This window comes from Lepidochelys kempii, chromosome 17, assembly GCF_965140285.1.
Source record: "Lepidochelys kempii isolate rLepKem1 chromosome 17, rLepKem1.hap1, whole genome shotgun sequence".
NCBI lineage: Eukaryota > Metazoa > Chordata > Testudines > Cheloniidae > Lepidochelys > Lepidochelys kempii.
The window spans coordinates 12,596,453-12,617,429 of NC_136396.1; the positions used below are offsets into that span (position 1 = coordinate 12,596,453).

Consider the following 20,977-nt stretch of genomic DNA (forward strand, 5'->3'; position numbering starts at 1 on the left):
CAGCATGGTTTTCCCCACCTCCCTCTGTAGCTCTAGTAAGGCTCGGGGCAAATCCAGGAATTCCTGGATTTTCCATGGCAGGCAAAACGGGGGTTGTATCTGAATGCCAGCAGGAGCGAGGAACAGCAACACTTCCTGTGTTACATGTTTGCCCTTTCCAGCTCCAGCTCTGCCCCAAGCCTCGCCTGACAGCAACCACTTCTTCACCCGCAGGGACGCCCGGATGACGACAAATCTAGGTAGATGCGATTAAAAATGCAATCTCTCCCACCCCAGCCCGTCGCTCACCTTCGATCGTTTATGGAAACTGCATCTGCCCTGCTCAACTCCATCTGCCAACCTCACGACTTCTCCTGACCCCCTGGCGGCCTACCTCTGTAGTGAAATTACAGAGCACCCGAAGGCTGGGAGGAGGACACTGTCCCTCCCTCCCAAACTTTCAAAGCAGTGTGCACCCCCAGCTCCCATGCAAGTCAGCAGGGGGATGGGGCTTTACAACAGACAAAAGATACAAGGCAACAGGTCTGGGGACAGGTGGTGGGGGAATATCATCCTTGCAAGTGCCACATGGTGAGATCATGAAGGAGAAGGAGTGTAAGCCACGATCTATTCCAGTAAACATTGTGCCCCCCCATCCTCCAAATATATCACCAATTCCTTGCAGACTCTGCTGATCATCTTTGGGGAGAAAATCCACAGCTAAAGAGGAGGCGGAGTGATCCACGGCACCCAACAGGCTTCCAACCCCACAGCGGTTAACATGCCTTCAGCTGCGTACTTTTGTCCCCTCTGCTGGTCACGATTTCATTGCCCCCTCTTTCCTGCCTCTGCAAAACCAGCTGAACAGACACAGCCCCACTGGCAGGAAGGGGAGCCACCCACTGGCTGCTACCACCCAGACAGTGTTCGTAGGCAAAGCCTTCACACGCTTTGATGTTCCATGCGTCCGCAGCAGAGCCTCTCTCGCTGCGCCCTCCGGCCACCCACACGGGGCCAGGCTTCAGCTGAGAGCACCTCCGGTGACTCGGCTCTAATCAGGCTTTCATTCAAGGCCCCCAAGCCTTACAGAGAATCCCCACTCTGGTCTCGGAGAGCGGCGCTGCAGCTGGCAGAGGGAAAAGCATCCTAGGTAGCGAGGTGCAAATCAATGTCCATGGAGCAACAACTGTTACTCTCCGCCATGCTTGCCCAGCTCTGGTTTTAGCTGTAAGGCCAGTCCCCCCGCAGGCTGTCTGTGGGTGCTTCCTGCTATAGACCAGGTACGAATGAGAGGGACGTAGACTTATCCAGCAAGTCGTCAGCAAGGCAGTTTGCTACAGATGAGAGCCCAGCACGTGCACCGTCTAAGATCCATCGTGGCCCTCCACGCTCACCTGCTGGCTTGGCAGGGGAGAGGATGCAAAACCTGACCGAATGAATCCAGGACATCTGGAAGTTCGGAGATCTGCTCTGGATGCATTAAACTCTATAGAACCAGCAAAAGGCGGCCGTGGCAGCATGAGACAAGTAGCCCACGACCACGCTCAGCACCAGTACAGTCAGGTGACTGGGTATCAGAAGGGGAAGCGGAGGGGGAAAAAGGGAAGAAGTGGGAAAGAGGCGAGAGACTCAAAAGGCAAAGGCATCGGAATGGCAGTGCAGGTTACTACACCAACCCCTCGCCTGGGAGCAAGGAACCCTGTGTTCTACTCCAAGCTTTGCTGCTGACTCACTGCGTGACCTTTGGCAAGTCCCTGCACCTCAGTCCTTTCCCACCCTTTGTCTGCCTTGTCTACTTTGACTGCAGGCTCTTTGGGGAAGGATCCTCAGAGTGTTTGTACCGCACCGGGCACAATGGGGCCCTGATGTGGGGAGGAGTCTCTAAGCACTCCTTGTCATACGAGAGAGAAAAGAAGGGGTAAGAGGTCACGGGAAGGGGCCTCACATTTGGGCCAGAGGAGAAGTAGATCAGTAATTCAATTTGGGGATGTAAAGCATTAAGTAGGGTCTTCCCCAGCCCAACAAAACGCCGGTGGAGCTTTCGGCTTCACCAGTGTAAACCCCAAACTCTTTTCAACCACCTGAGCCTGATTCAAAGCCCATTGACGTCAGTACAGGTCTGTCCTCTGACTTCAGCGGGCTTTGGATCAAGCCCCTTGTTACCTGCTCAAATATCAGTAGGGTTACAGATTTACCAAAACCAATAATCTGATACACTCAGGGCCCAATTCTGCAACCAATCAAACCTGTAAGGCACATAAATCAAGTCATTCCCATTTATGTCAATGGGCTTGATCCTGTGGGCAAGGATTAAATTACAGGAATAAGAGTTGCAAGATGAGGCCCCTGTATAGCTCAGAGAAACTGACTAGACCAAGAAGGCTGAGTATCCTAGAGAACAGGGATCTTAGCTACAGCCCGAAAACCGTGCATTACCTTTACAATATTTTTAGCTTTGAATGAATTGCACGTACAGTATCAGTAGAGCAACACCTGGCATCTCAACTTGGTTACCAAGGGTTGGAGTATATTCAACCCTGCTGGACTGACATCCCAGGGAAGAGTGATGTACAATTCAGCGCTAAGGTTTTAGATCTGTTCCTGCAAATTAATTTTGCTGTAGTGGTAAAGAGGCATCCAATGGCTACTCTGATTACTACAGAGTTTCTATTTACACCTATCAAAGAGGCATGTCCTAAGGCTGCGGGGATCATCGGCAAACCAGGCGCCTCTCGTAAGGGAAAACAGTAAAAGACAGTATTAATCATTCGCTTTGGAACAGCAATTCCAGCTTCCTAGCAGGAACGGTAAGGAAGAAAATAGAGAACCTGCTGGTGATTGATTGCAGACGCCCCAAAAGTGGCGCTAATAGGAGTAAGAATCGGAAGAATTGCGAAGGGTGTACGTGCAAGCGAAGAATTTGGCCCATTGTGATTGCAGGACAGATTCTGACTAATCCAGAGCCAAAGCTTGTTTAGCTGTGAAAACCAGAAAAGATCAGACCTATTCAGAGCATCTGTTCTCAAGCATCCAGCTGCAGCCCCTTCAGTTTCGACTGATTCTGGCTCCTGTAATTCGGTCTCCCCAGAATGCACATACAGATCTTCAGCGTCATTACACGTTGGTTACACGGTGGCCTGAGCGTTAAAGCAATATGGCAAAGCTGAAAAGCTGTGCGAGGTTATTGCTGCAGGAAGTGCAATTGACTGGAGCCCCTTACAAAGATATCCCACTAACTTTGCTGGCTGGTGCCTACTTTGCCCAACTCTCCCATCCTGCACACTCCTGTTAGTAGCTTGTCCTGCTAAAACCCTGTCTCAACATATAAATTGCACCAACTTTGACCCACCTTAGCTCTGGTCTATGCTGCAGATCTAGATCGGTATAACAACGTTGCTCAGGGGTGTGAAAAATCCACCCCTCTAAGCGACATAGTTATGCTGACCTAACCCCCCCGTGTAGACAGCACTGTGTTGGCAAGAGGAGGTGGATTAACTAAGCCAATGGGAGAGCTCTCTCCCATCGGTGTAGGAGCATTTTCACTTAAGTGCTACAGCGGTGCAGCTGCACTGATGCAGCGTTTTAAATGGAGACTTGCCCTTTGGCTTTTTTTTTTTTTTTTTAATGCCCTGGTCCCCCAGAGGTGCGTCTACTCTGCAGCTGGGAGACAGACACACACTAGGTCTGCTCAAGCTAGGGAGCTAAAATTAGCAGCATGGATTCTGCATCACAGGCAAGCCACCCTCGGCCAAGTCTGCCTGACCCACTGGATCCGTGCTCAGGTAGCTCGCCCATGTCACCACCATGCTGCAATGCCCACGCTGCTATTTTTAGCACACTAGCATGAGCAGTCCACGGGGGCTGGGAGGCATGCTGCCAGCTTCAGTGTAGGCATCACTTTCCACAAGGCCCTGCATGAGCAGTGGGGATGGCGGACTCAGATAAATGGCTATTTCCCACAGAGATGGGCCTCGGTGTGACAAATCCAGGGGTGGTTTGGGTTCAGGCCCCATTGTTACCTGAACCTCTTAACTTCAGGGCCACCACTTTGGAAAACTAAAACCTGGAGGAACGCATCTTCCTTAAACTAGATTCTCTTGTTATCCTCTTCCTCTCACCTAGATTCATTCACTTGTGGGCTCAAGCAGGATACATTTCAACTCACAGGGAAATTATTTTTTTTTTGAGTCAGTTATGAGCTCATCAAAAATTGAGTTCAGAACGTCTCACATCTGGACCATAGCTCTTTGGCACTGTTATAGTACAACATGGCAACAAAGAACAAACAGTTCCATATAATCAACACTCACCATCTTCTCTAGTGAGCCACTCACTCTCAAGACAGGCTCACCCTACACAGTGTTTTAGGGAACAAGGAATTACTTCCATTATCCCACAGCTCCATGTCAATGCAGAAATTCAGAAGGATTTTTTTGGGGGGTGAGGTGTCGCTCTTATGTTTGCTAGTTACACATTTCATATTTTTATGTTAGAAACCAGCAATTCCAAGAGATTTCAAAGTCGGGATTCCCCCCCAGATGTCAGGCGAGATTACAGCACTCAACAGCTGATCTGCAGTGACTGGGGACTGTTCGGTTTGGTTGTGGGAGAGCACATCTCAAAACTGGTACAACCAAGTTCCTGAGACTCAACGAGAACTCACTGATTCAGTTTGATTCTATGCAAGGAACGGTGAAGGCAAAGCTTATAAATGAGCAGCTGGGCCCCAGCTGGCAGGGGACAGGTGGGCAAGCCCTTGAAATCTGCAATGGGAAAGACAGGGTGCTGAAGACAGGTTCAACATAAGCCAATTTCTACAGAATTGGAGGAGGAAGATAAGAGGGGGGTGGGGGAGATAAAGAAAAGATCCCACAGGTAATGCTCAGATTCCTGCAGGATCAGGGCCCTTAGTTCACACTCCAGCATAAATCCCCTTGAAGTCAACAGAACTCCTGACTAAGAACCTCACAGAGCATGGCCCAATATAACCCACATACAGAAAAGGATTTCAGTGGTTCAAGATCTATCAGCTACCATCATAGGCACTGATGCCATAGCAGATGGGGAGACATGTAGGAGCATATTCAAGAGCAGATAGATACCTCTGGACCAGACGCAGATTGTACGATTACTACATACCCATATTTTGCTTCTTGCATGACTTGTTAATCTGAGTTTGGAGTAATGGCAAATGGCAGGTAGCAGCCACCCCTGCCTTCCAGTAATGGCATGGGCACATGGCAGTGTAAACTGCCAGAGCGTGCCAGCCAGCGTTGGATGTGCCAGCATGACTGCAAATACTGCAAACCATCTGGACACCAAGGAAAATGGGAAGCAACAGATTTTTCCCGAAAGCTGACATTTTGCCGACGGGAGGGGAAAAATAAGGATTTTTGAGATGCCGTCTTGCTCTACTTCATGCTGCATGGCCCAGCAACCCGGATGGCTCACAGACCTCCATATGCATCAGAGAACACAGCTGAGCCCCTGCTGATTCACTTGCATTCCAAACTGATGGGCAGACGGTGTTGCGGTTAAAGCACTGGCCTGGCACTCAAAAGCTCCGCCACAGACTCTGTGCATGACCTTGGGCAAGTCAATTAATCTTTCAGCATCTCAGGAGCTCATGTGTGAAGTGGGGCAAATTCCTCACCTCATCCAGATGCTACAGGGAGAATTCCTCAGGGTTTGCTGGGAGTGCAGACACCCGGGCAATAGGAGCCCTCCATACAGATAGATGGACTCACATAACAAGCAATATATTGGTGCTGCCAAGGCAGGAGCAGCTGAACAGCAAATGAGAAGGATCCCACCTCTTTTGTGGTGTCTTCTTTCGTTCTGCTCAACAGCTGGTTCTTGGGACTCTCCTGCCCCGCATACGTAAGCCTCAGAAAGCTGCCCCCATCAATAAGCTGTGACTTGGAGAACTCACGCAGACAGGTGTGCCACCATTTGTCAGCGGTGCTCTCTGTGCAAAGCGCTCCTGGCCTGCAGGTCTGCCTAAGCGAGACCTTCGGTGAAGCCTCTTCATTAAATCGTTCATCTTTGCAATTCAGTTTGCCGTTGGACCATTTGTTCCCTCACAGTTCAAAGTCTCGCAGGCAAATCCAAGGACAGATATGAAACCATCCATCCAAAAGCATTAACTGCGCTGGCTAGAGACTGAAAACGCTCTGTTTGTATTTACTCCTTAAAGGGTACATCTGCAATAAAAAACCCATGGCACCAAGTCTCAGAGCCTGGGGCAATTGACAGGCACGCAGGGCTCGGTCTGCCGCACTAGGAATAGCAGTGTAGCCATCCAGCCTCGGGCTGGAGCCTGCCTGGGTTCTGAGACTCATCCCCACTTGTGAGATTTCAGAGCCCAGGCTGCAGCCCAAGCCCAAACCCAAACGTCTACACTGCCATTTTGAACCCCCCGAGTCATGTGACCTGGACTGGCTGCAGCCACTCCGGGGGGTGTTTTATTGCAGTGTAGACGTATCCTTAGGGAACAGAAAGGGTCTTAATACACGAGCTTTGACACTAAATGCAAATAAATAAATAAATAAATAAATAAATAAATAAATAACGAGCCCAAGAATGTGTGAGTGAGTAGGAAAATCAACACACTTCCTTCCTATGCAGTAAATTATGTTTTGATTAAAAGCCAAATGATCTGTACTCAAATGTCAATTACCATTGGAAAACATCAAACCTGGGGTTGCTGTTTAATGAGGTTCCTGCTTCTTGACCACATATTTCCCTAAGGAACCGTTGCTTTGGTTTATGGGAACATTTGCAGATGAAGTTAGTGCTAAGGGATGGTGCTGGGTTGACCGCTTTGGAAGCTCAAGTCCTCTGTTTACCCTTAGGACAGGTACTGAACAGGTAGGAGAAATTTACATGGACTTTGCTCAGAGAGACTATATTACAGCAGTGTCTAGAGAAGGCCTCCATTGAGAACAGTGCCCACTGTGCTCAGCACTGTACATACACAATACAAGAGAGTTCCTGTCCCAAAGAGCTTACGGTCAAAACAAACAAGATAAGCAAAGGATAGGAAGGGAAACAAAGAAGCGATTTGCCCAGGGTAATGCAGCAGCAAGGCTGAGCACTACAGGTCTATGGATTTTTCTAACTGATGATCAAGTTAACAGTGGTTTAGAATGCAACAAAAATCCACAAATTCCAGCGAGACCCATTAGTCCGGCAAGTACTTGTTCAAATTATTAGGGAGCAGATGGTAGTGTCCACAAGACAATCTGCAAGCTCTCCAGTCCTGCTGAAAGAATTTCAGCAAACACTTTCCTATGTAGCTCAGTCTCCCTTCCCTGCCCAATTTTATTCTGTAATATTTTTCATCTGGTCCATTGCTGGGAATAAGTGAAAGGACTCTAATGAAGCCCTTACCTAACTGGCATCTAGTCAAAGGGTCTCATCAGAGCAAGACTCTGACTTATCTGCAGACATTTCAACAACATATTGAAATAAGCAACACAACAGGAACGTCACCGGGGTCTCGGTTCAGATACCCTGAGCGTGCATTCATTGAATTTCCCCCTCCGTTATATCCCCTCACGTCAGCAGAGTTCAGAAAGGAAAAAAAAAAAAATCTCAACCACATTAATACCAGTGAATTCCACAGCACCTTCCATCCAGAGATCAGAAACTGCCCGACGCTGACAACCCTCCTCCTAGGTCAATATCACTCTTAGTTTGCATCTGAAGCATGGAGAGGGAGAGTTATTTTATTTTATTACTATTGATGATATGTATTGCAGGAGCACTTACAGGGCCCCAAACAAGAGCTGGCTCCATTGTGTTAGATGCTACAGACAAGCCAAGGGTAGGAGAAAAGAATAGTTGTTATCCCCATTTTATAGATGGAGAACGAGGCAGAGAGAATAAATTGCTGGCCCAGGGTCACACAGGAAGTCTGTTGTGATGCTAGGAATTTAACCCAGATTGTAAAGTCTTTGGGGCAGGGATTCTTTTTCTTCTTAGTACAATGTCTAGCCCAATGGCGCGGAGGTCCCCAGGCACTACCGCAACACACCTACCAAATCACCACCACCAGAGTCCTTGTCCAGTTCCCTAACCACAGTTACCTGACCAACACCACCCAGCGAGGCTCCAGCTTCACTGCCAGAAAAGGGGTGGTTAGCCAGGATAGCCAACAGGTAAACTAGGAGAGGTCAACACTATCGCCTCTCCCTCCACCCCCATGGTTGACCTGGTGGCAGTCCCTTGTCTCCACTAGGATTTTACGGCACGATAGCGAATACATGCTAGTTCTCCAGGGCAAATACACACCTTATAGCCTGAGACAGTATCGCGATGGTGCAAACACATTGAAATATAGTGGCCTAGTCTTCCCTATGGAGAATAGGGTGTGTTCAAGTTGCAGTGGGGGAGGTTTAGATTGGATATTAGGAAAAACTTTTTCACTAAGAGGGTGGTGAAACACTGGAATGCGTTACCTAGGGAGGTGGTAGAATCTCCTTCCTTAGAGGTTTTTAAGGTCAGGCTTGACAAAGCCCTGGCTGGGATGATTTAACTGGGAATTGGTCCTGCTTCGAGCAGGGGGTTGGACTAGATGACCTTCTGGGGTCCCTTCCAACCCTGATATTCTATGATTCTTAACTGGAGTTAGCTAACTTGAGGTGAAACAATAGCACAGACAAGGCAGTTGTAGTCATCATGAGAGTACCAGGTCGAGTTCAAGGCGAGACTCCAAAGCAGGCATTACTCGACCTGCTAACCTATGCAAAAACTACACACCCTCCGGCCTTCACTATGCGCTCGCCTCCAGTTAGCTCACTAATAAGACAAGGCCAGCGAGAGCAGGGGTGAGAGGAGATAAGGAGCGAGGCTGCATTCATTATCCAGCCACACTGCAGAAAATATCAACAGGAGAGTAAAAAGTTTAAAAGCTGGACAGGAAGCAGTGTCCCATCCACAGTGGTGTTATCTCTACGTAGAAATTGGGAAGAGAACCAGAAGTCCGGACACTCATTTCCCATTCTAACCAATGGTTAACACCCCTTCTCTGACTTCAGTTGCTACTTCAGATATGGTCTCACACTCACACCTTCTTGCGGTGTACTTCAGGATTCACTGGGCGGAACAGCAGTGCAGACATTTTACAAGCAGACTTAATTCCTATTACATCTGATTCTTTTTCAGAGTTGGTTCCCACTTCTTTCCATACATACAAATAAACTCCTGCTTGCCCATCCTCCTGAAAAGTGACCCTGTATCTGTTTCTTCTGCCTCAAGGACTTAAAATACTTGAGCCGCCTAGAATCCCTTCTGATTTGGAGCTGGTTCCAAAGTTTACTTTGGATGCTTAGCAACAGTTGCTTTTTGAGAAAAGATCAAATATGTTCTAAGAAGCTGTTGGGAAATTGCTTTTCCTGCTCTGTGTTCCTTTTTAACCTTCTCCTCCACCACAGCTCTGCTTAATTAAAGCCCACAACGGCAATCGATGGGGCAGCGTCACCTGCGATGCCCTCGTGAGGTCGGCAGGGCAGAGAAAGTTGGGCAACGAGGGCCACTTCTCACGTCACTTGCCTGTTCAACTGGCGTCTGACATTTTGGAGGCATTTAAAAAAAAAATTCATCTCAGAGCAGGCAAAAATCCATCTCTTGGCATTCAGGCCGGTTTGCATATTACCATGCACTGATTAGAAAAGGCTCTTTGCTTATTAAGGGAATCAAGAAAGGGTTTCACAGATCCTGCCAGCTTGCGTTAAGTTCCGGCTCTTACAGATGCCGGATTTAAATGCCCAATATCAACGTATACGGATGCATTCCGTTTGCCAACAGAGCGCGATGAACAGATCGGACTCCACGGCCAGGCAGTCTGCTCCAACACATCCTCTCCTAGCGCAGGAGCACAGCGCGAAGCTCTCTGCACGCCTGGGCAGTGTAGCGGGGGGGCACAAGGTCTCTCTTACTCCCCTGCACCATCTACCCCTGGCAGGGTTGCTGGGCAAGAGCAGGAAAAGCTGCCTCCTTAGGGGTGCTACACTGCTCCCTTGCTGCACCTGGCCCTGGCTCTGTCCCCTCAGCCTGCCAGCACCACATAGAATCATAGAATATCAGGGTTGGAAGGGACCTCAGGAGGTCATCTAGTCCAACCCCCTGCTCAAAGCAGGACCAATCCCCAATTAAATCATCCCAGCCAGGGCTTTGTCAAGCCTGACCTTAAAAACTTCTAAGGAAGGAGATTCTACCACCTCCCTAGGTAACGCATTCCAGTGTTTCACCACCCTCCTAGTGAAAAAGTTTTTCCTAATATCCAACCTAAACCTCCCCCACTGCAACTTGAAACACTGCAACACAGCTGTAGCAAGGCACGTATCATGCAGGGCACGTCCTGCAGGGAGCAGGGAGACAGATTATCGCTCTCCAAAGCACACCGATTCCTGGTCTGTTCATGGGGCAGCTGTCGTGCGGTTCCAGACATGGGGCTTGCCGCACAGCCACAGCTGAATCTTTCAAAAAATGGGTATTCCTTCAGGGCTAGACTGCAATGCCCATAATTCATAGGGCAACTGACTTCAGCGGGACTATGTGCAGAGTAAAGTGCTACTCAGAGGGAGTTTGGGTGTCCCAACCAGGGTATTTTACACCTCAGACACTAACCAGTCTGCTACATTAGGGACAGACCGGGGGGGGGGGGGCACTTATGGGTCCAAAAGTGCCCCTAAGCTTGGCCCGGCTGCATCGGTAATAATCAGACCTGGCTGAAAAACCCAAAAGTAGTTTTGTGAAGAAAAAAAATCCATTTTTTTTTTCACTTCAAAAGGTTTGAAACAGAACAAATGATTTGTTTTTTCAAATTTTTCAAAGTTTTAAATTGTTTTTTAAACAAAAACATTACCAAAAAAATGATTGATAATTTACCAAACGCTGGGTTTTCCATTAAACAAAATTGTCAACAATTATTTCATTACGTTTTTGAGAAAATATTAGATACCAGTTAGAAAAAACAACGTATTTGTTTTTTGCAAAAAAACAAAAAACACTGACAACTTTTAGCAAAAAAATTAGTTTTCTTAAAAAAATTTCACTGAAAAAAACATTTCTTCAACAAAATAATCTCAGGAAAAAAAATCTCAATCTCATAATAATACTTGGTTCAGAGTAACAGCCGTGTTAGTCTGTATTCGCAAAAAGAAAAGGAGTACTTGTGGCACCTTAGAGACTAACCAATTTATTTGAGCATAAGCTTTCGTGAGCTACAGCTCACTTCATCTGAGCATCCGATGAAGTGAGCCGTAGCTCACGAAAGCTTATGCTCAAATAAATTGGTTAGTCTCTAAGGTGCCACAAGTACTCCTTTTCTTTTTGATAATAATACTTGGCATTTATATAGCATCTGCCATTCAAGAATGAACCCAAATTATTTATGCACTTTTATGGACTACATATTATTACCTACTTGATGCATCCATGTGATCTCAAAGATTAATGAGACCCTTCTAAAAGTTCTTCTGTAACAGTCCAACCACTATAGTAACTATTGTAAACTATAATATTTTGAACTACGCCATACATAAATACTTATGTACTTTTTTAATCCAGGGGAGGAGAGTCTTGTGTCACTTAAAAAAGAATATTCCTTATGTTTATTCCCCAGACAAATAAGTATCTTAAATGCTATCCACCCACATTTTACTGCTATGGAGAATAAACCAAACCCTCATAACAAGCTGAATTTCCTTCAGAGACTAGCCTGTAAAAATCTGTAATGCAAAATCTAATTCCATCACCTAAATAAGCAAAGCCTTTCCAGAGAGATGTGGTCTAGATATACAAGCGGGGATGGTGACCCCATCGAGCTGCTTCAGAGGAAGGGAAATAAAGCAGCAGAGAGTTTAACAACAGTAGATAATCCCCCATACCCTTTTATTTAAAAAACCACTTCAGAATCATTCAGGACTCTGCAGTCCGAGCAGTCCCACCGGAGTGGCGCTGCGAGGCTGGGGTGGTCTCTGTGGCACAGTGCAAGATTCTTTTTCTTGGAAAGGGTGCTGTGGCTTATATACCGTTAATATCCCTGCTGCTTGATTTTGAATGACTTTTGGAAAGGGCTGGAAGAACCTCTTTACTTTCCTGGATCAGAAAGCACAGCTAAAATACAGGGTTGTGTCCTGCCACTGTTCCCAGTGAAATCAGTGATTTTGTGTATTAAGGAAAAAATACCTGAAGGCCACAGATTAGACTTCAGTTAATTACCCCCATCCGCACCCCTGCCAAAAAATAACCTGCACACTTATCTGGGAGAACACATTCAGCGTATCACATAGCAGGGACGCTAAACAATGGCTACCCGGCATCCAGCCTGCTTCGACGGAATACTTGGGGTTGTCATCTGTATTACAGTAGTGCCTATAGGGCCTCACTAAGATCAGGCTTAGGCATTATACAGATGCAAAGCAAGAGAGAGGCCCTGCCCTGAAGAGTTTATAATCTAACTAGACAAGGCAGGGCTATTATCCACATTTCACAGATTGGAGAACTGAGGCACAGAGATAGAACCAGTGCTAGCCCACTGGGGGCCCTAACAGGAATATTCCCCCCCTCCCATACTAAAACAGGCAAGTTCTTATAATAAAAAGCAAATAGGGGTCCCCCTTGAGCTGCTTGGGGCCCTAAGCAATTGCTTAGTCTGCTTATGCTTACTGCTAGCTCTGCACAGAGAGATTAAGTGACTTGCCCACAGTCACACAGGAAGTCTATGGCAGCGTCGGGAATTGGACCCAGATCATCTGAGTATCAGCCCAGTCCTTTAACCACAAGGGCAGCCTTCCTCTCTGTCTGGATAGCAAGAGGGTTTATCCTGTAACTGTTTATTGGAGACCACGGCCATTAGAGAGAAGGGAGGGTGTAGAGGTCTGAGCACTGATCTGCAAGCCAGGATCTCTCTCAAACATTCATTGTGTGGGGTCTTGGTCAAGTCACAAACTCCCTCAATTTCCTGGGTCCTCAGTCTGCATCCACACCCAACTCCTGCGGCTATTGTGAAGATCAATTTGTTTATCTTTGCAGAGGGCTGTGGATCTTACTATCCTGTAATCGAGTCTAATAAAAATGAAGAGCTTGTTATGGCTTCCCAATTAAAATGACACGCTGGCTTGCCAGCCTATGGGATACAATGCTGCACATTATCTTAACGCTTCTATAGCCTTTCATGTTCAAAGCACTTTACAAAAAATAGACAATTCTCACACCAGCTTACTGAGGGAGCCCACTAAGTATTACCTACATTTTATACATAGGGAAACCGAGGCAGCGGAGGTAAGGCCCTAGATGGTGTCAGCGTCAGAGCCGGGATTAGAGCTCAGGAGTTCCTTTGTTCATTACCTGTCCGGCTGGCAGGACGTGACGCATAACTTAACAACAACACTTTCCCTTTCTAAAGAACCTTTCATTCAACGCTCCCGAAGCACTTTACAGAGATCAATTAAGCAACCCTCAGAACACTTTCTTTGAGGCAGGGAAGAATTAAACTGAGACAGAGAGCTGAACTGCCTTGCCAGAGGCCTACACCCCAAAGCCAACACAGTCCTGATTCCCACTAGACAATGCCTACAAGGAAAGCACTCCACACTCACGCTGGCTCACCAGGACGCAAACGTAACTCCCCAGGCCACAAATGATTGGACAACTTGAGGAAGCCTTGAGAAGGTAGATGGGGATGTACGAGTATGCACAAATCATTCATTGTCAATGATACAGCCCACATGGAACGATACACAACCGCTTCCCAATGGAGGTGATGGATTGGTTTCATTAACATTTAGCCGAGACAGGTCCTGCTTTGTTGCACTTCTTTCACATTTTGGAAAACTAAAAGATAAATTACTTGACACCACCAAATCTTTCCCTCTTTAGCGACTCTTCTTCAGTCACTAGGTACCACAGAGGAATTTCTGTCCTTGAAATAAACTAGAGTCTTTCATCGCTGTTTAAGTAGTAATCATTCTTGCACACGTCAATGAGACCTCGTTAGGTATTGGTGTCAATTGTAAGACTGACACAAGTGCTTCAGAACTCCTCTTGAAGGAAGTAAAATGCTATTGATGATCGTTTCTTTGGGATGCCCTGGGATACCAGGCACCAAGGCACTTTCCAAACTGTCCCAGAACAAGAGCAGCCACCATTCTCACCCAGCCAACACACCCACACCTAGGAGAAAGTGAAGCAGGGATTTAATGGCAGACAAACATCACAGCAGGAAGTGAAGAAAAATATCAGAGTCTCAATTGAAACTGCGAGGAGAATTTAGTTAAACAGAATGTAAATCGTCAAAGTTGATTTATCATAGAGACCAGGAATAATAGTCCAATCCTTGCAAAAATCATCACTGCCGCACCCCCTAGTTTGAAGTGGTTTCCATAATATACAAGGTTTATAGTTTGGTTCAATGGCTCTCAGCACCCTCACTATGCAAATTGTTCCAGCACCCTTGATTGACTATGACTTTGATCAGTAATCAGGAGCTTGGTGCTATGTCTAGCAGGCTGGAGCAATGGGTCAGTGCCAACAGAAGGAGCAGCGCTCCCTACTGAGTTCTCAGCCCCACATTCCCCAGCACTTAAGACAGGTAAGAGGAAAGGTACCCTAGAAAACCTGAGAGAGAAATTGGTTTGCATAGATAATCCATCTAGTGCAAATCCATCATCAACCAAAGATTCCTTGCAGGTATGAAATCTGAGAAGATCACAGGGCAAAGTGGCATGAAGGAACCTGTGTTTTTTTGGCTCTAGACTGCTGTGTCTATATCTAATAGAGTTAACAGGTGAATGACAGCCCTGACCTTGCAATGAAGCACAACGCACAGGCCACACAGATAGAGAAGCTTCCAGGCTTGGAGCCTGTCTCTTCAAAGGCAAAAAGAGAGTGACCCCACCACAGAATGTGCTTTCCTGATGTATTTCTGTGTCACCACATTGACACTCGGTGGGCAGCCACTTAGACGTTTTGATGCTCCTGCTCAGGGCATCCCCCCTGCTACACTCCAGGCACTCCCCACCTCTATTACGAAACAGCAGATTTGCATTCCAGTATCTGCTAAACCCATCTTCAGAGTTCGCAATCTATGAAATCCAGGAGAGAAAGAAGTGGCCTAATACAGGACCTCAGGAATCACAACGATGTAGCAATTCGGAGATAGTCATCTTCCAAAGAGTTTTACAAACCACTAATTATTTCTGGCGGCACCTCTACGAGGGAGGTACCCCCATCTACTTGCCCAGATAAAGTGACTGGCCAGAGGCTACAGAGGGAGTCTGTAATGTCATAACTGGGATTAGAACTCAGAGACTTCTCCTCCCTAGGCCTGTGCTCAGACCACTAGATCTCATCTCCCTCATCTCTGCACATTGGTCTTGTATACAGAGTAGATTACTGGACAGCATCCCACCCCTTATGCAATGGACATCAGTTTAACTAGGGTTGGGCCCATTAGACGCTCAGTGCCGGCGCATAGAGCTCAGTGTCAAGGAAACAGCTCTCAGTTTGAAGAGTTTAATTTATTACAGCTTCAGGTCATGCTGATCCTCCAGACTTACTTGTTTTTTGCTAAGTCTTGCTGGCTTCCCCTAATGTAGAGGTGCTGAGTGATGATTGCCAGTAATGGTGTCACTGAAAATTACACAGATGTTACCATTATACAATTTTAGCCTTAAAAAAAAACAAAAAAAAACAAAGTGCCATTTTCTTCCTGCTTCAGCCTTTTTCTATTTTCCCACAGTTATTACAAAAGAGCTTTTCAAAAGAACATCTCTTATTACAAAGAAAACAGGAACGTGGGACAAAACACATTAAGTAACGACAGATACTGGGAGTCGTTATTAGTGAAGTGTGAGCTTCCCAGCCACTTTGATATTGCAAAATATTTTAATACGATGCAGATGTATTCAGCTCCCATACAGAGGGATTTTCAGAAGCAAGCCTGGCCAAAAAGGAGCATTAATGCAGAATATCACTGGCTTTGACAGTCAAATCGTTCTCATCTCCTTTGCTATTATTTCAGATATTTGGATATAAGAAGAATCTGGCTCACAGCTTAGCTTGGATCCTGCAGTGAAGAAGAATACTTCATGCTTACAAAGTCCACGGCATCTGAAGATTGCAACACACGTTATAAAGGTGGGTAAATATCACTTTCCTCATATTATTAATAGAAAAAATAAGGCAGAAAGGCACAGAGGTTGGCTGCTCTGCTCAGAGTCACACAGTGAGCCAGTGGCACAGATGAGTCCAGAACCACAGTCCTATACTATAACCACCAGACTGCACTGTTCCTTCCCACCCCGTATTTGTAACATCAGCATTTGCTACCATCAAAATTAATGTGATGTCAGGAACTCAGAACAACAACTGTAATCCAGGGTCATGTCACAACACACAGGCTGGGGGGCTGGATGAATGATGCGGCTGGTAATAGGTTATGGTAGGGCGCTCCTTTGATAAAGACACAGAACTAGCAGTAAGGGCATTTTGGTTATAGTTCATTGACTTCCCATGGGACTCTGGGCATGAAACCTCCCTGTCCCTTGATGTCCCCATCTGTGAAATGGGGAAACCAACCCTGACCTGAGCAGAGTGCAATGAGACCTCATTCATTTGCGTCTGACGTGCTACGAGGGAGGGGCTAGCCACAAGTGCAAAACATTATTAGGGAGCGTCACACCTCTGACCTACAGCAGGCCATCAATGACCCAAAGTCATTCCCCTGCGACGCCTATGTCAAATGAGTCTCTCTCAGTCCCTCACCCAGAGATCACGTATCCACGTCATAAAAGCAGAGCTCTGATCAGCACTAAACAGCCCCTCAGAAAGGCCCAGGGTGAGATGAGTCACGAGAACTGATCTCCCCTCTACCCAGGAAGAGCAGTCCCCTCTCAGTCAGGGTTGAGGCATGCCAGAGAACGAAGCATACGCTGCCTCTTACCTACGTTGCACCCATTCTGTGACTAGACAGAGCACTTTTCAGAGCTGTCAGCCTGGCACCTTTCCTCAGCCCGTGGGGGGTGGGGGATTGAAAGGGAAGTCTCAACCCCCCTCCTGCCCCCCAGGGCGGTGGTTGTGAGGAAAGAAATGCTAATTTAAATGTCTTTGATCGTTAGCAAATATCCTCCTGAAATGTCACTGGAAAACAACAGACAACGGTGAATGAATTCATGTTTAAAACTGATTTTCTGAGAGCTTCTTTCACTATAAAAGCACAGCCCAAGGCACTCAGCAATAGCTGTTACTGGGCAACAGACACTGATGGGTGATGTCTCTGTGCATGGCCCAGCACAACTCTTCTGTATAATGGACAGCGCTTAGTTTGTGTTCATGCATTCCAACAGGATAACCACATTTCAGGTCTGACTCCAATCTGGAATGACTCCACTAGAGTTACTCCACATTTGCACGAATCTCACTGAAATCAGGATCAGGCCCATCAGGAGAGCAGCTTTAAGGGGAGTTGTATTATACATTCTTGCATCCAACCGCAACCCCTGCATCCAAACAGGGCCAGAATTTGGAGAATGTTTGAATCTGGCTCCTACAAGAGACATCACAAAACTCATGCCCTTTAGATTTTAAGGCAGATCAGGACTACATGGCTTAGGCCCCACTGCAGCCTTGACACTAAATACACTGACATGCCTAAGAAAACTCACCCAACTAGGATCCTGGGTCGACTCTATTCGAGGCACTCTAGCTTCATGCAACTCAAGGGAAGACTCTTACCCCACTGTGGGTGTGAATTTACTCCTGTGGAATAAATGGACTGTGTCTGCTGGAGAGTGCTGAGCAGCAGAAGACATTAGAAAGTCAAGGCAAACCTTTTCTCTGGCCAGCTACAGAAGTTCATGTTTACTCAAAGTCTGGAGAAGCCACTAGGTTTTTATTTTAACTGAGAGGTAAAATACCAAAAGATCAGCCTTAGGATAGGGGTGTTCTAGACAGACCCTGAACTGAAAGGGTAACAGTGCAATAACCAGAGCTCTGAAAGTGGACTAAAACAAAGCCTAGCCAAGAGGGATAAAGCCAGCAAGGGGCCCTGATGATCTTCCACAGGGATGTGGTGGTTTCTGATTAAAAAACTGGGTATTGCCCTTTAGAGCAGTGTTTCCTGAACTTTTGAAGCTGAGTGCCCTTCAGGAAAATCAAACCAATCGGGCCAGCTTAGCCTGCTCTCCTTCCACCTTGCCTTGCGTTGCTACAGGCCTTCTCCGAGTAGATTGTACAGATCTTCAAGACAAGACCCTTCCTGTCCTTTCTTACATGCTTTAATGAGCATGGAAATGATTAACAACGCTGACATTTAAAGTATCTTTGCTGGCACCCGAGTTAGCACCCACAGAGTTGGTTCCTGAAATTAACATGCGCTTAGTTTTGTTTCCAAGCAAACTTTAATCCATGGCAGGCGACTCGTGGGAGAACAAACACACACACCAGTGATGGACTGAATCTCCACTTTACCCCATTTATTACCTTGACTTCCACCCCTCCACCCTGTCCTGATCCATATGTAGGCAAGATTAAACCCAGCCAGTAATTTTTTTTTTGGAGGAAACAGAGCAATGTCAGTTACAACGAAAGCTATCACTAACCATACAGCTCTGCAATCTAGTTCACATTTCCCGACTCTGCGTGACCAAAATTTCCCATTGAAGACTGAATGACATTTTGCAGAGGAAAGTAATCGATTTATTTATTTTAGGTGTTAATATGTCTCCCATTGCCATAGCATTTGAGAACCTCACACTCTTTATTGCATTTATACTCAGTGATGTTACACCCAATATTCTTTCAGAAATATGCTTATGATATGAATAGGGCATAACCAAGATGTAAATTTATGCAAGAGGGGGCATGTGAGGTATCATTGGAAAGGTGATGATTTACTGAATGTGATTATCCAATTTGTATGCCTGTATCATTTCTGTATCTGGAAGTAGGAATATTGACTATGTAACAGTTACAACTGCGTTTTCACCTGGGGAATGCCCGCTGGACAGTATGCAAACAGCCTGGATGGGCCATTAAGGAGAACAATAGAACTTTGAAGATGCGACTCTCACTCCTTCCTGAGAAGTTTCCTGGGATGCTACTTTGACACTGCAGGGTCAGGTGACCATGTCACCTGGCACTGGACACCAGGTTGGTCTGCTGGTATTTTTCCACTAAAGGGGGGTGGGGATCAAACAGAGAAACAAAAGATTCCAGACATATGTAAATCCTATTTAAGGCTGGAGAGTGAGTTAATCAGGGTCTCTGGTTCTTCACGGACTCCCACCCAGGATGACTGCTGTAAACACCTAAGACTGATCTGGGGAAAAGGACTGACACCCAGGCTGTGACAGGGGTCTGGCCTGTGAAGAGAAATAGATGGAGCTTTAAGCTGCAAGCAAAAGCAGTTCGTCTTCAAGGAACTCTGCAACCTGCCTAAAACAACATTTAGGGTGAGAAATTACTATTGGTAACCAGTTTCTTTAGTGAATTCAGCTTAGTTTGCATGTTTGTTTATTTTGCTCAGTAATCTGCTTTGATCTGTTTGCTATCCCTTATAATCACAAAATCTGTCCTTTGTCGTCATCGGAAACCACACACTCCCAAGCTTTGCAGGGGCTGATGAAATGGGGCCTGCATCCCAGTCGCTCTTGCAAAACACACCCTGACTAATGAGGTCCAAAACCAGAATCACTTCCATTTCTGTCCATCCCTAATTTAGAACCATCATTCCAACTCCTTTTCCATGACTCATCAGGGCCAGATCCTCCTCTGGGGTAAATCAGCATAGCTCCCATTGACTTCCTCCAATTTATACCAGTGGAGGACCAGGCACGTTGTCCTCAAAAACTGACGCAGGGTGGGTTAGGAAGGTTTCTGCCATAACTGCAGCTGACGTACGAACATGTCCAATATTGATACACTGCTTTGAACAATGTGGTTTCCATTTTTGACTTTGAAGAGAGCACCACAGGGCCAGCTCTCCCCCACTCCACGATAAAACCACCAATATGATGGGATGGGATGGAAAGCAAATCCCGGTTCTGACACCACAGTTCAGACCCATCGCCCCATCCGATGACTATTCGGCTCAGGCTATTCCTTCTGACTGCCACTCTCTCCGGGTCCCCATGCTGCCAGCTTTGCTTACAGCACACTCAAACACTCGCAAAGACAGGGTTCTATTTCAGCTACCTCCCTCCTTACAGGGGCGAGAAATGTGTCATCTGGGTACTCGCTTCATTTAGAGAGACAAGAGGAAAGACAGGCATCGCAGAAATCAGAGATAGAAAAGGCCTAGGAAGTCATCCTGTCCATACCCCTGTATTGTTCCAGACAGTAGGTGCCTTGGTGCTTTGCTCGAGCAAATGAGACAGGAGGAAAGAGCAAAAACAGGGAATATGAAAAAACAAGGAACAAAATTAACTAAGCATTAAATGAACGTCATTCAGGTTGTTGGCAATTCACAGAGAGTACTGTGCATTGATCCGCTCTCCCCACAACAGGACATCTCTACTCAGAGGATCACAATCTGTGTTAACCTGAAGGTATTTTGTGCAGCATTGATTATAACAAACAAAAAACAAACAAACAAAACAGCTTCTCATTTACAACAAGTCTACATTTCCCAAACGATCAAGTGACTAGAACTGCCTTGGTCAGGTAGTTAGAGCGAGTTACCTACCGGTTTGGGGCAATGGATGTATCTAGCGAGACTGATGATCAAGTCATGGGTGATTGGATCCACCAGGTTTCGGAAGCTGGCATATCTATACAGGACATCATCCAGGGAGGTGGATTCCATTCCTAAGTCCTGCAGAAAACAAGAGCAAGGTAAGTTACATTAGGAGGTCTGATGGCAACAGCCCATCTCTCACAATTCACCTGCGTTGGCAGTCTCAGGGCGGTAGACAAGGAGCTGAGATGTGCCCATCTCTAAGTACCTTGGCGAGGAGACACTTGCACTCCAATGCTTTACCTGTTCTATGGA

At 46.5% G+C, this 20,977-nt stretch overlaps 1 protein-coding gene across 1 annotated transcript in view; it reads right to left on the reverse strand.

The window, feature by feature from the left end:
* The window catches only part of LRRC75A (leucine rich repeat containing 75A), a 192,807-nt gene that overhangs the window by 110,343 nt on the left and 61,487 nt on the right, over positions 1 to 20,977 (reverse strand). Inside the window, exon 2 of the mRNA XM_073315474.2 lies at positions 20,672 to 20,800. Within this exon, the coding sequence (XP_073171575.1) occupies positions 20,672 to 20,800 (129 nt within the window). The remainder of the gene's footprint in view (positions 1 to 20,671; positions 20,801 to 20,977) is intronic.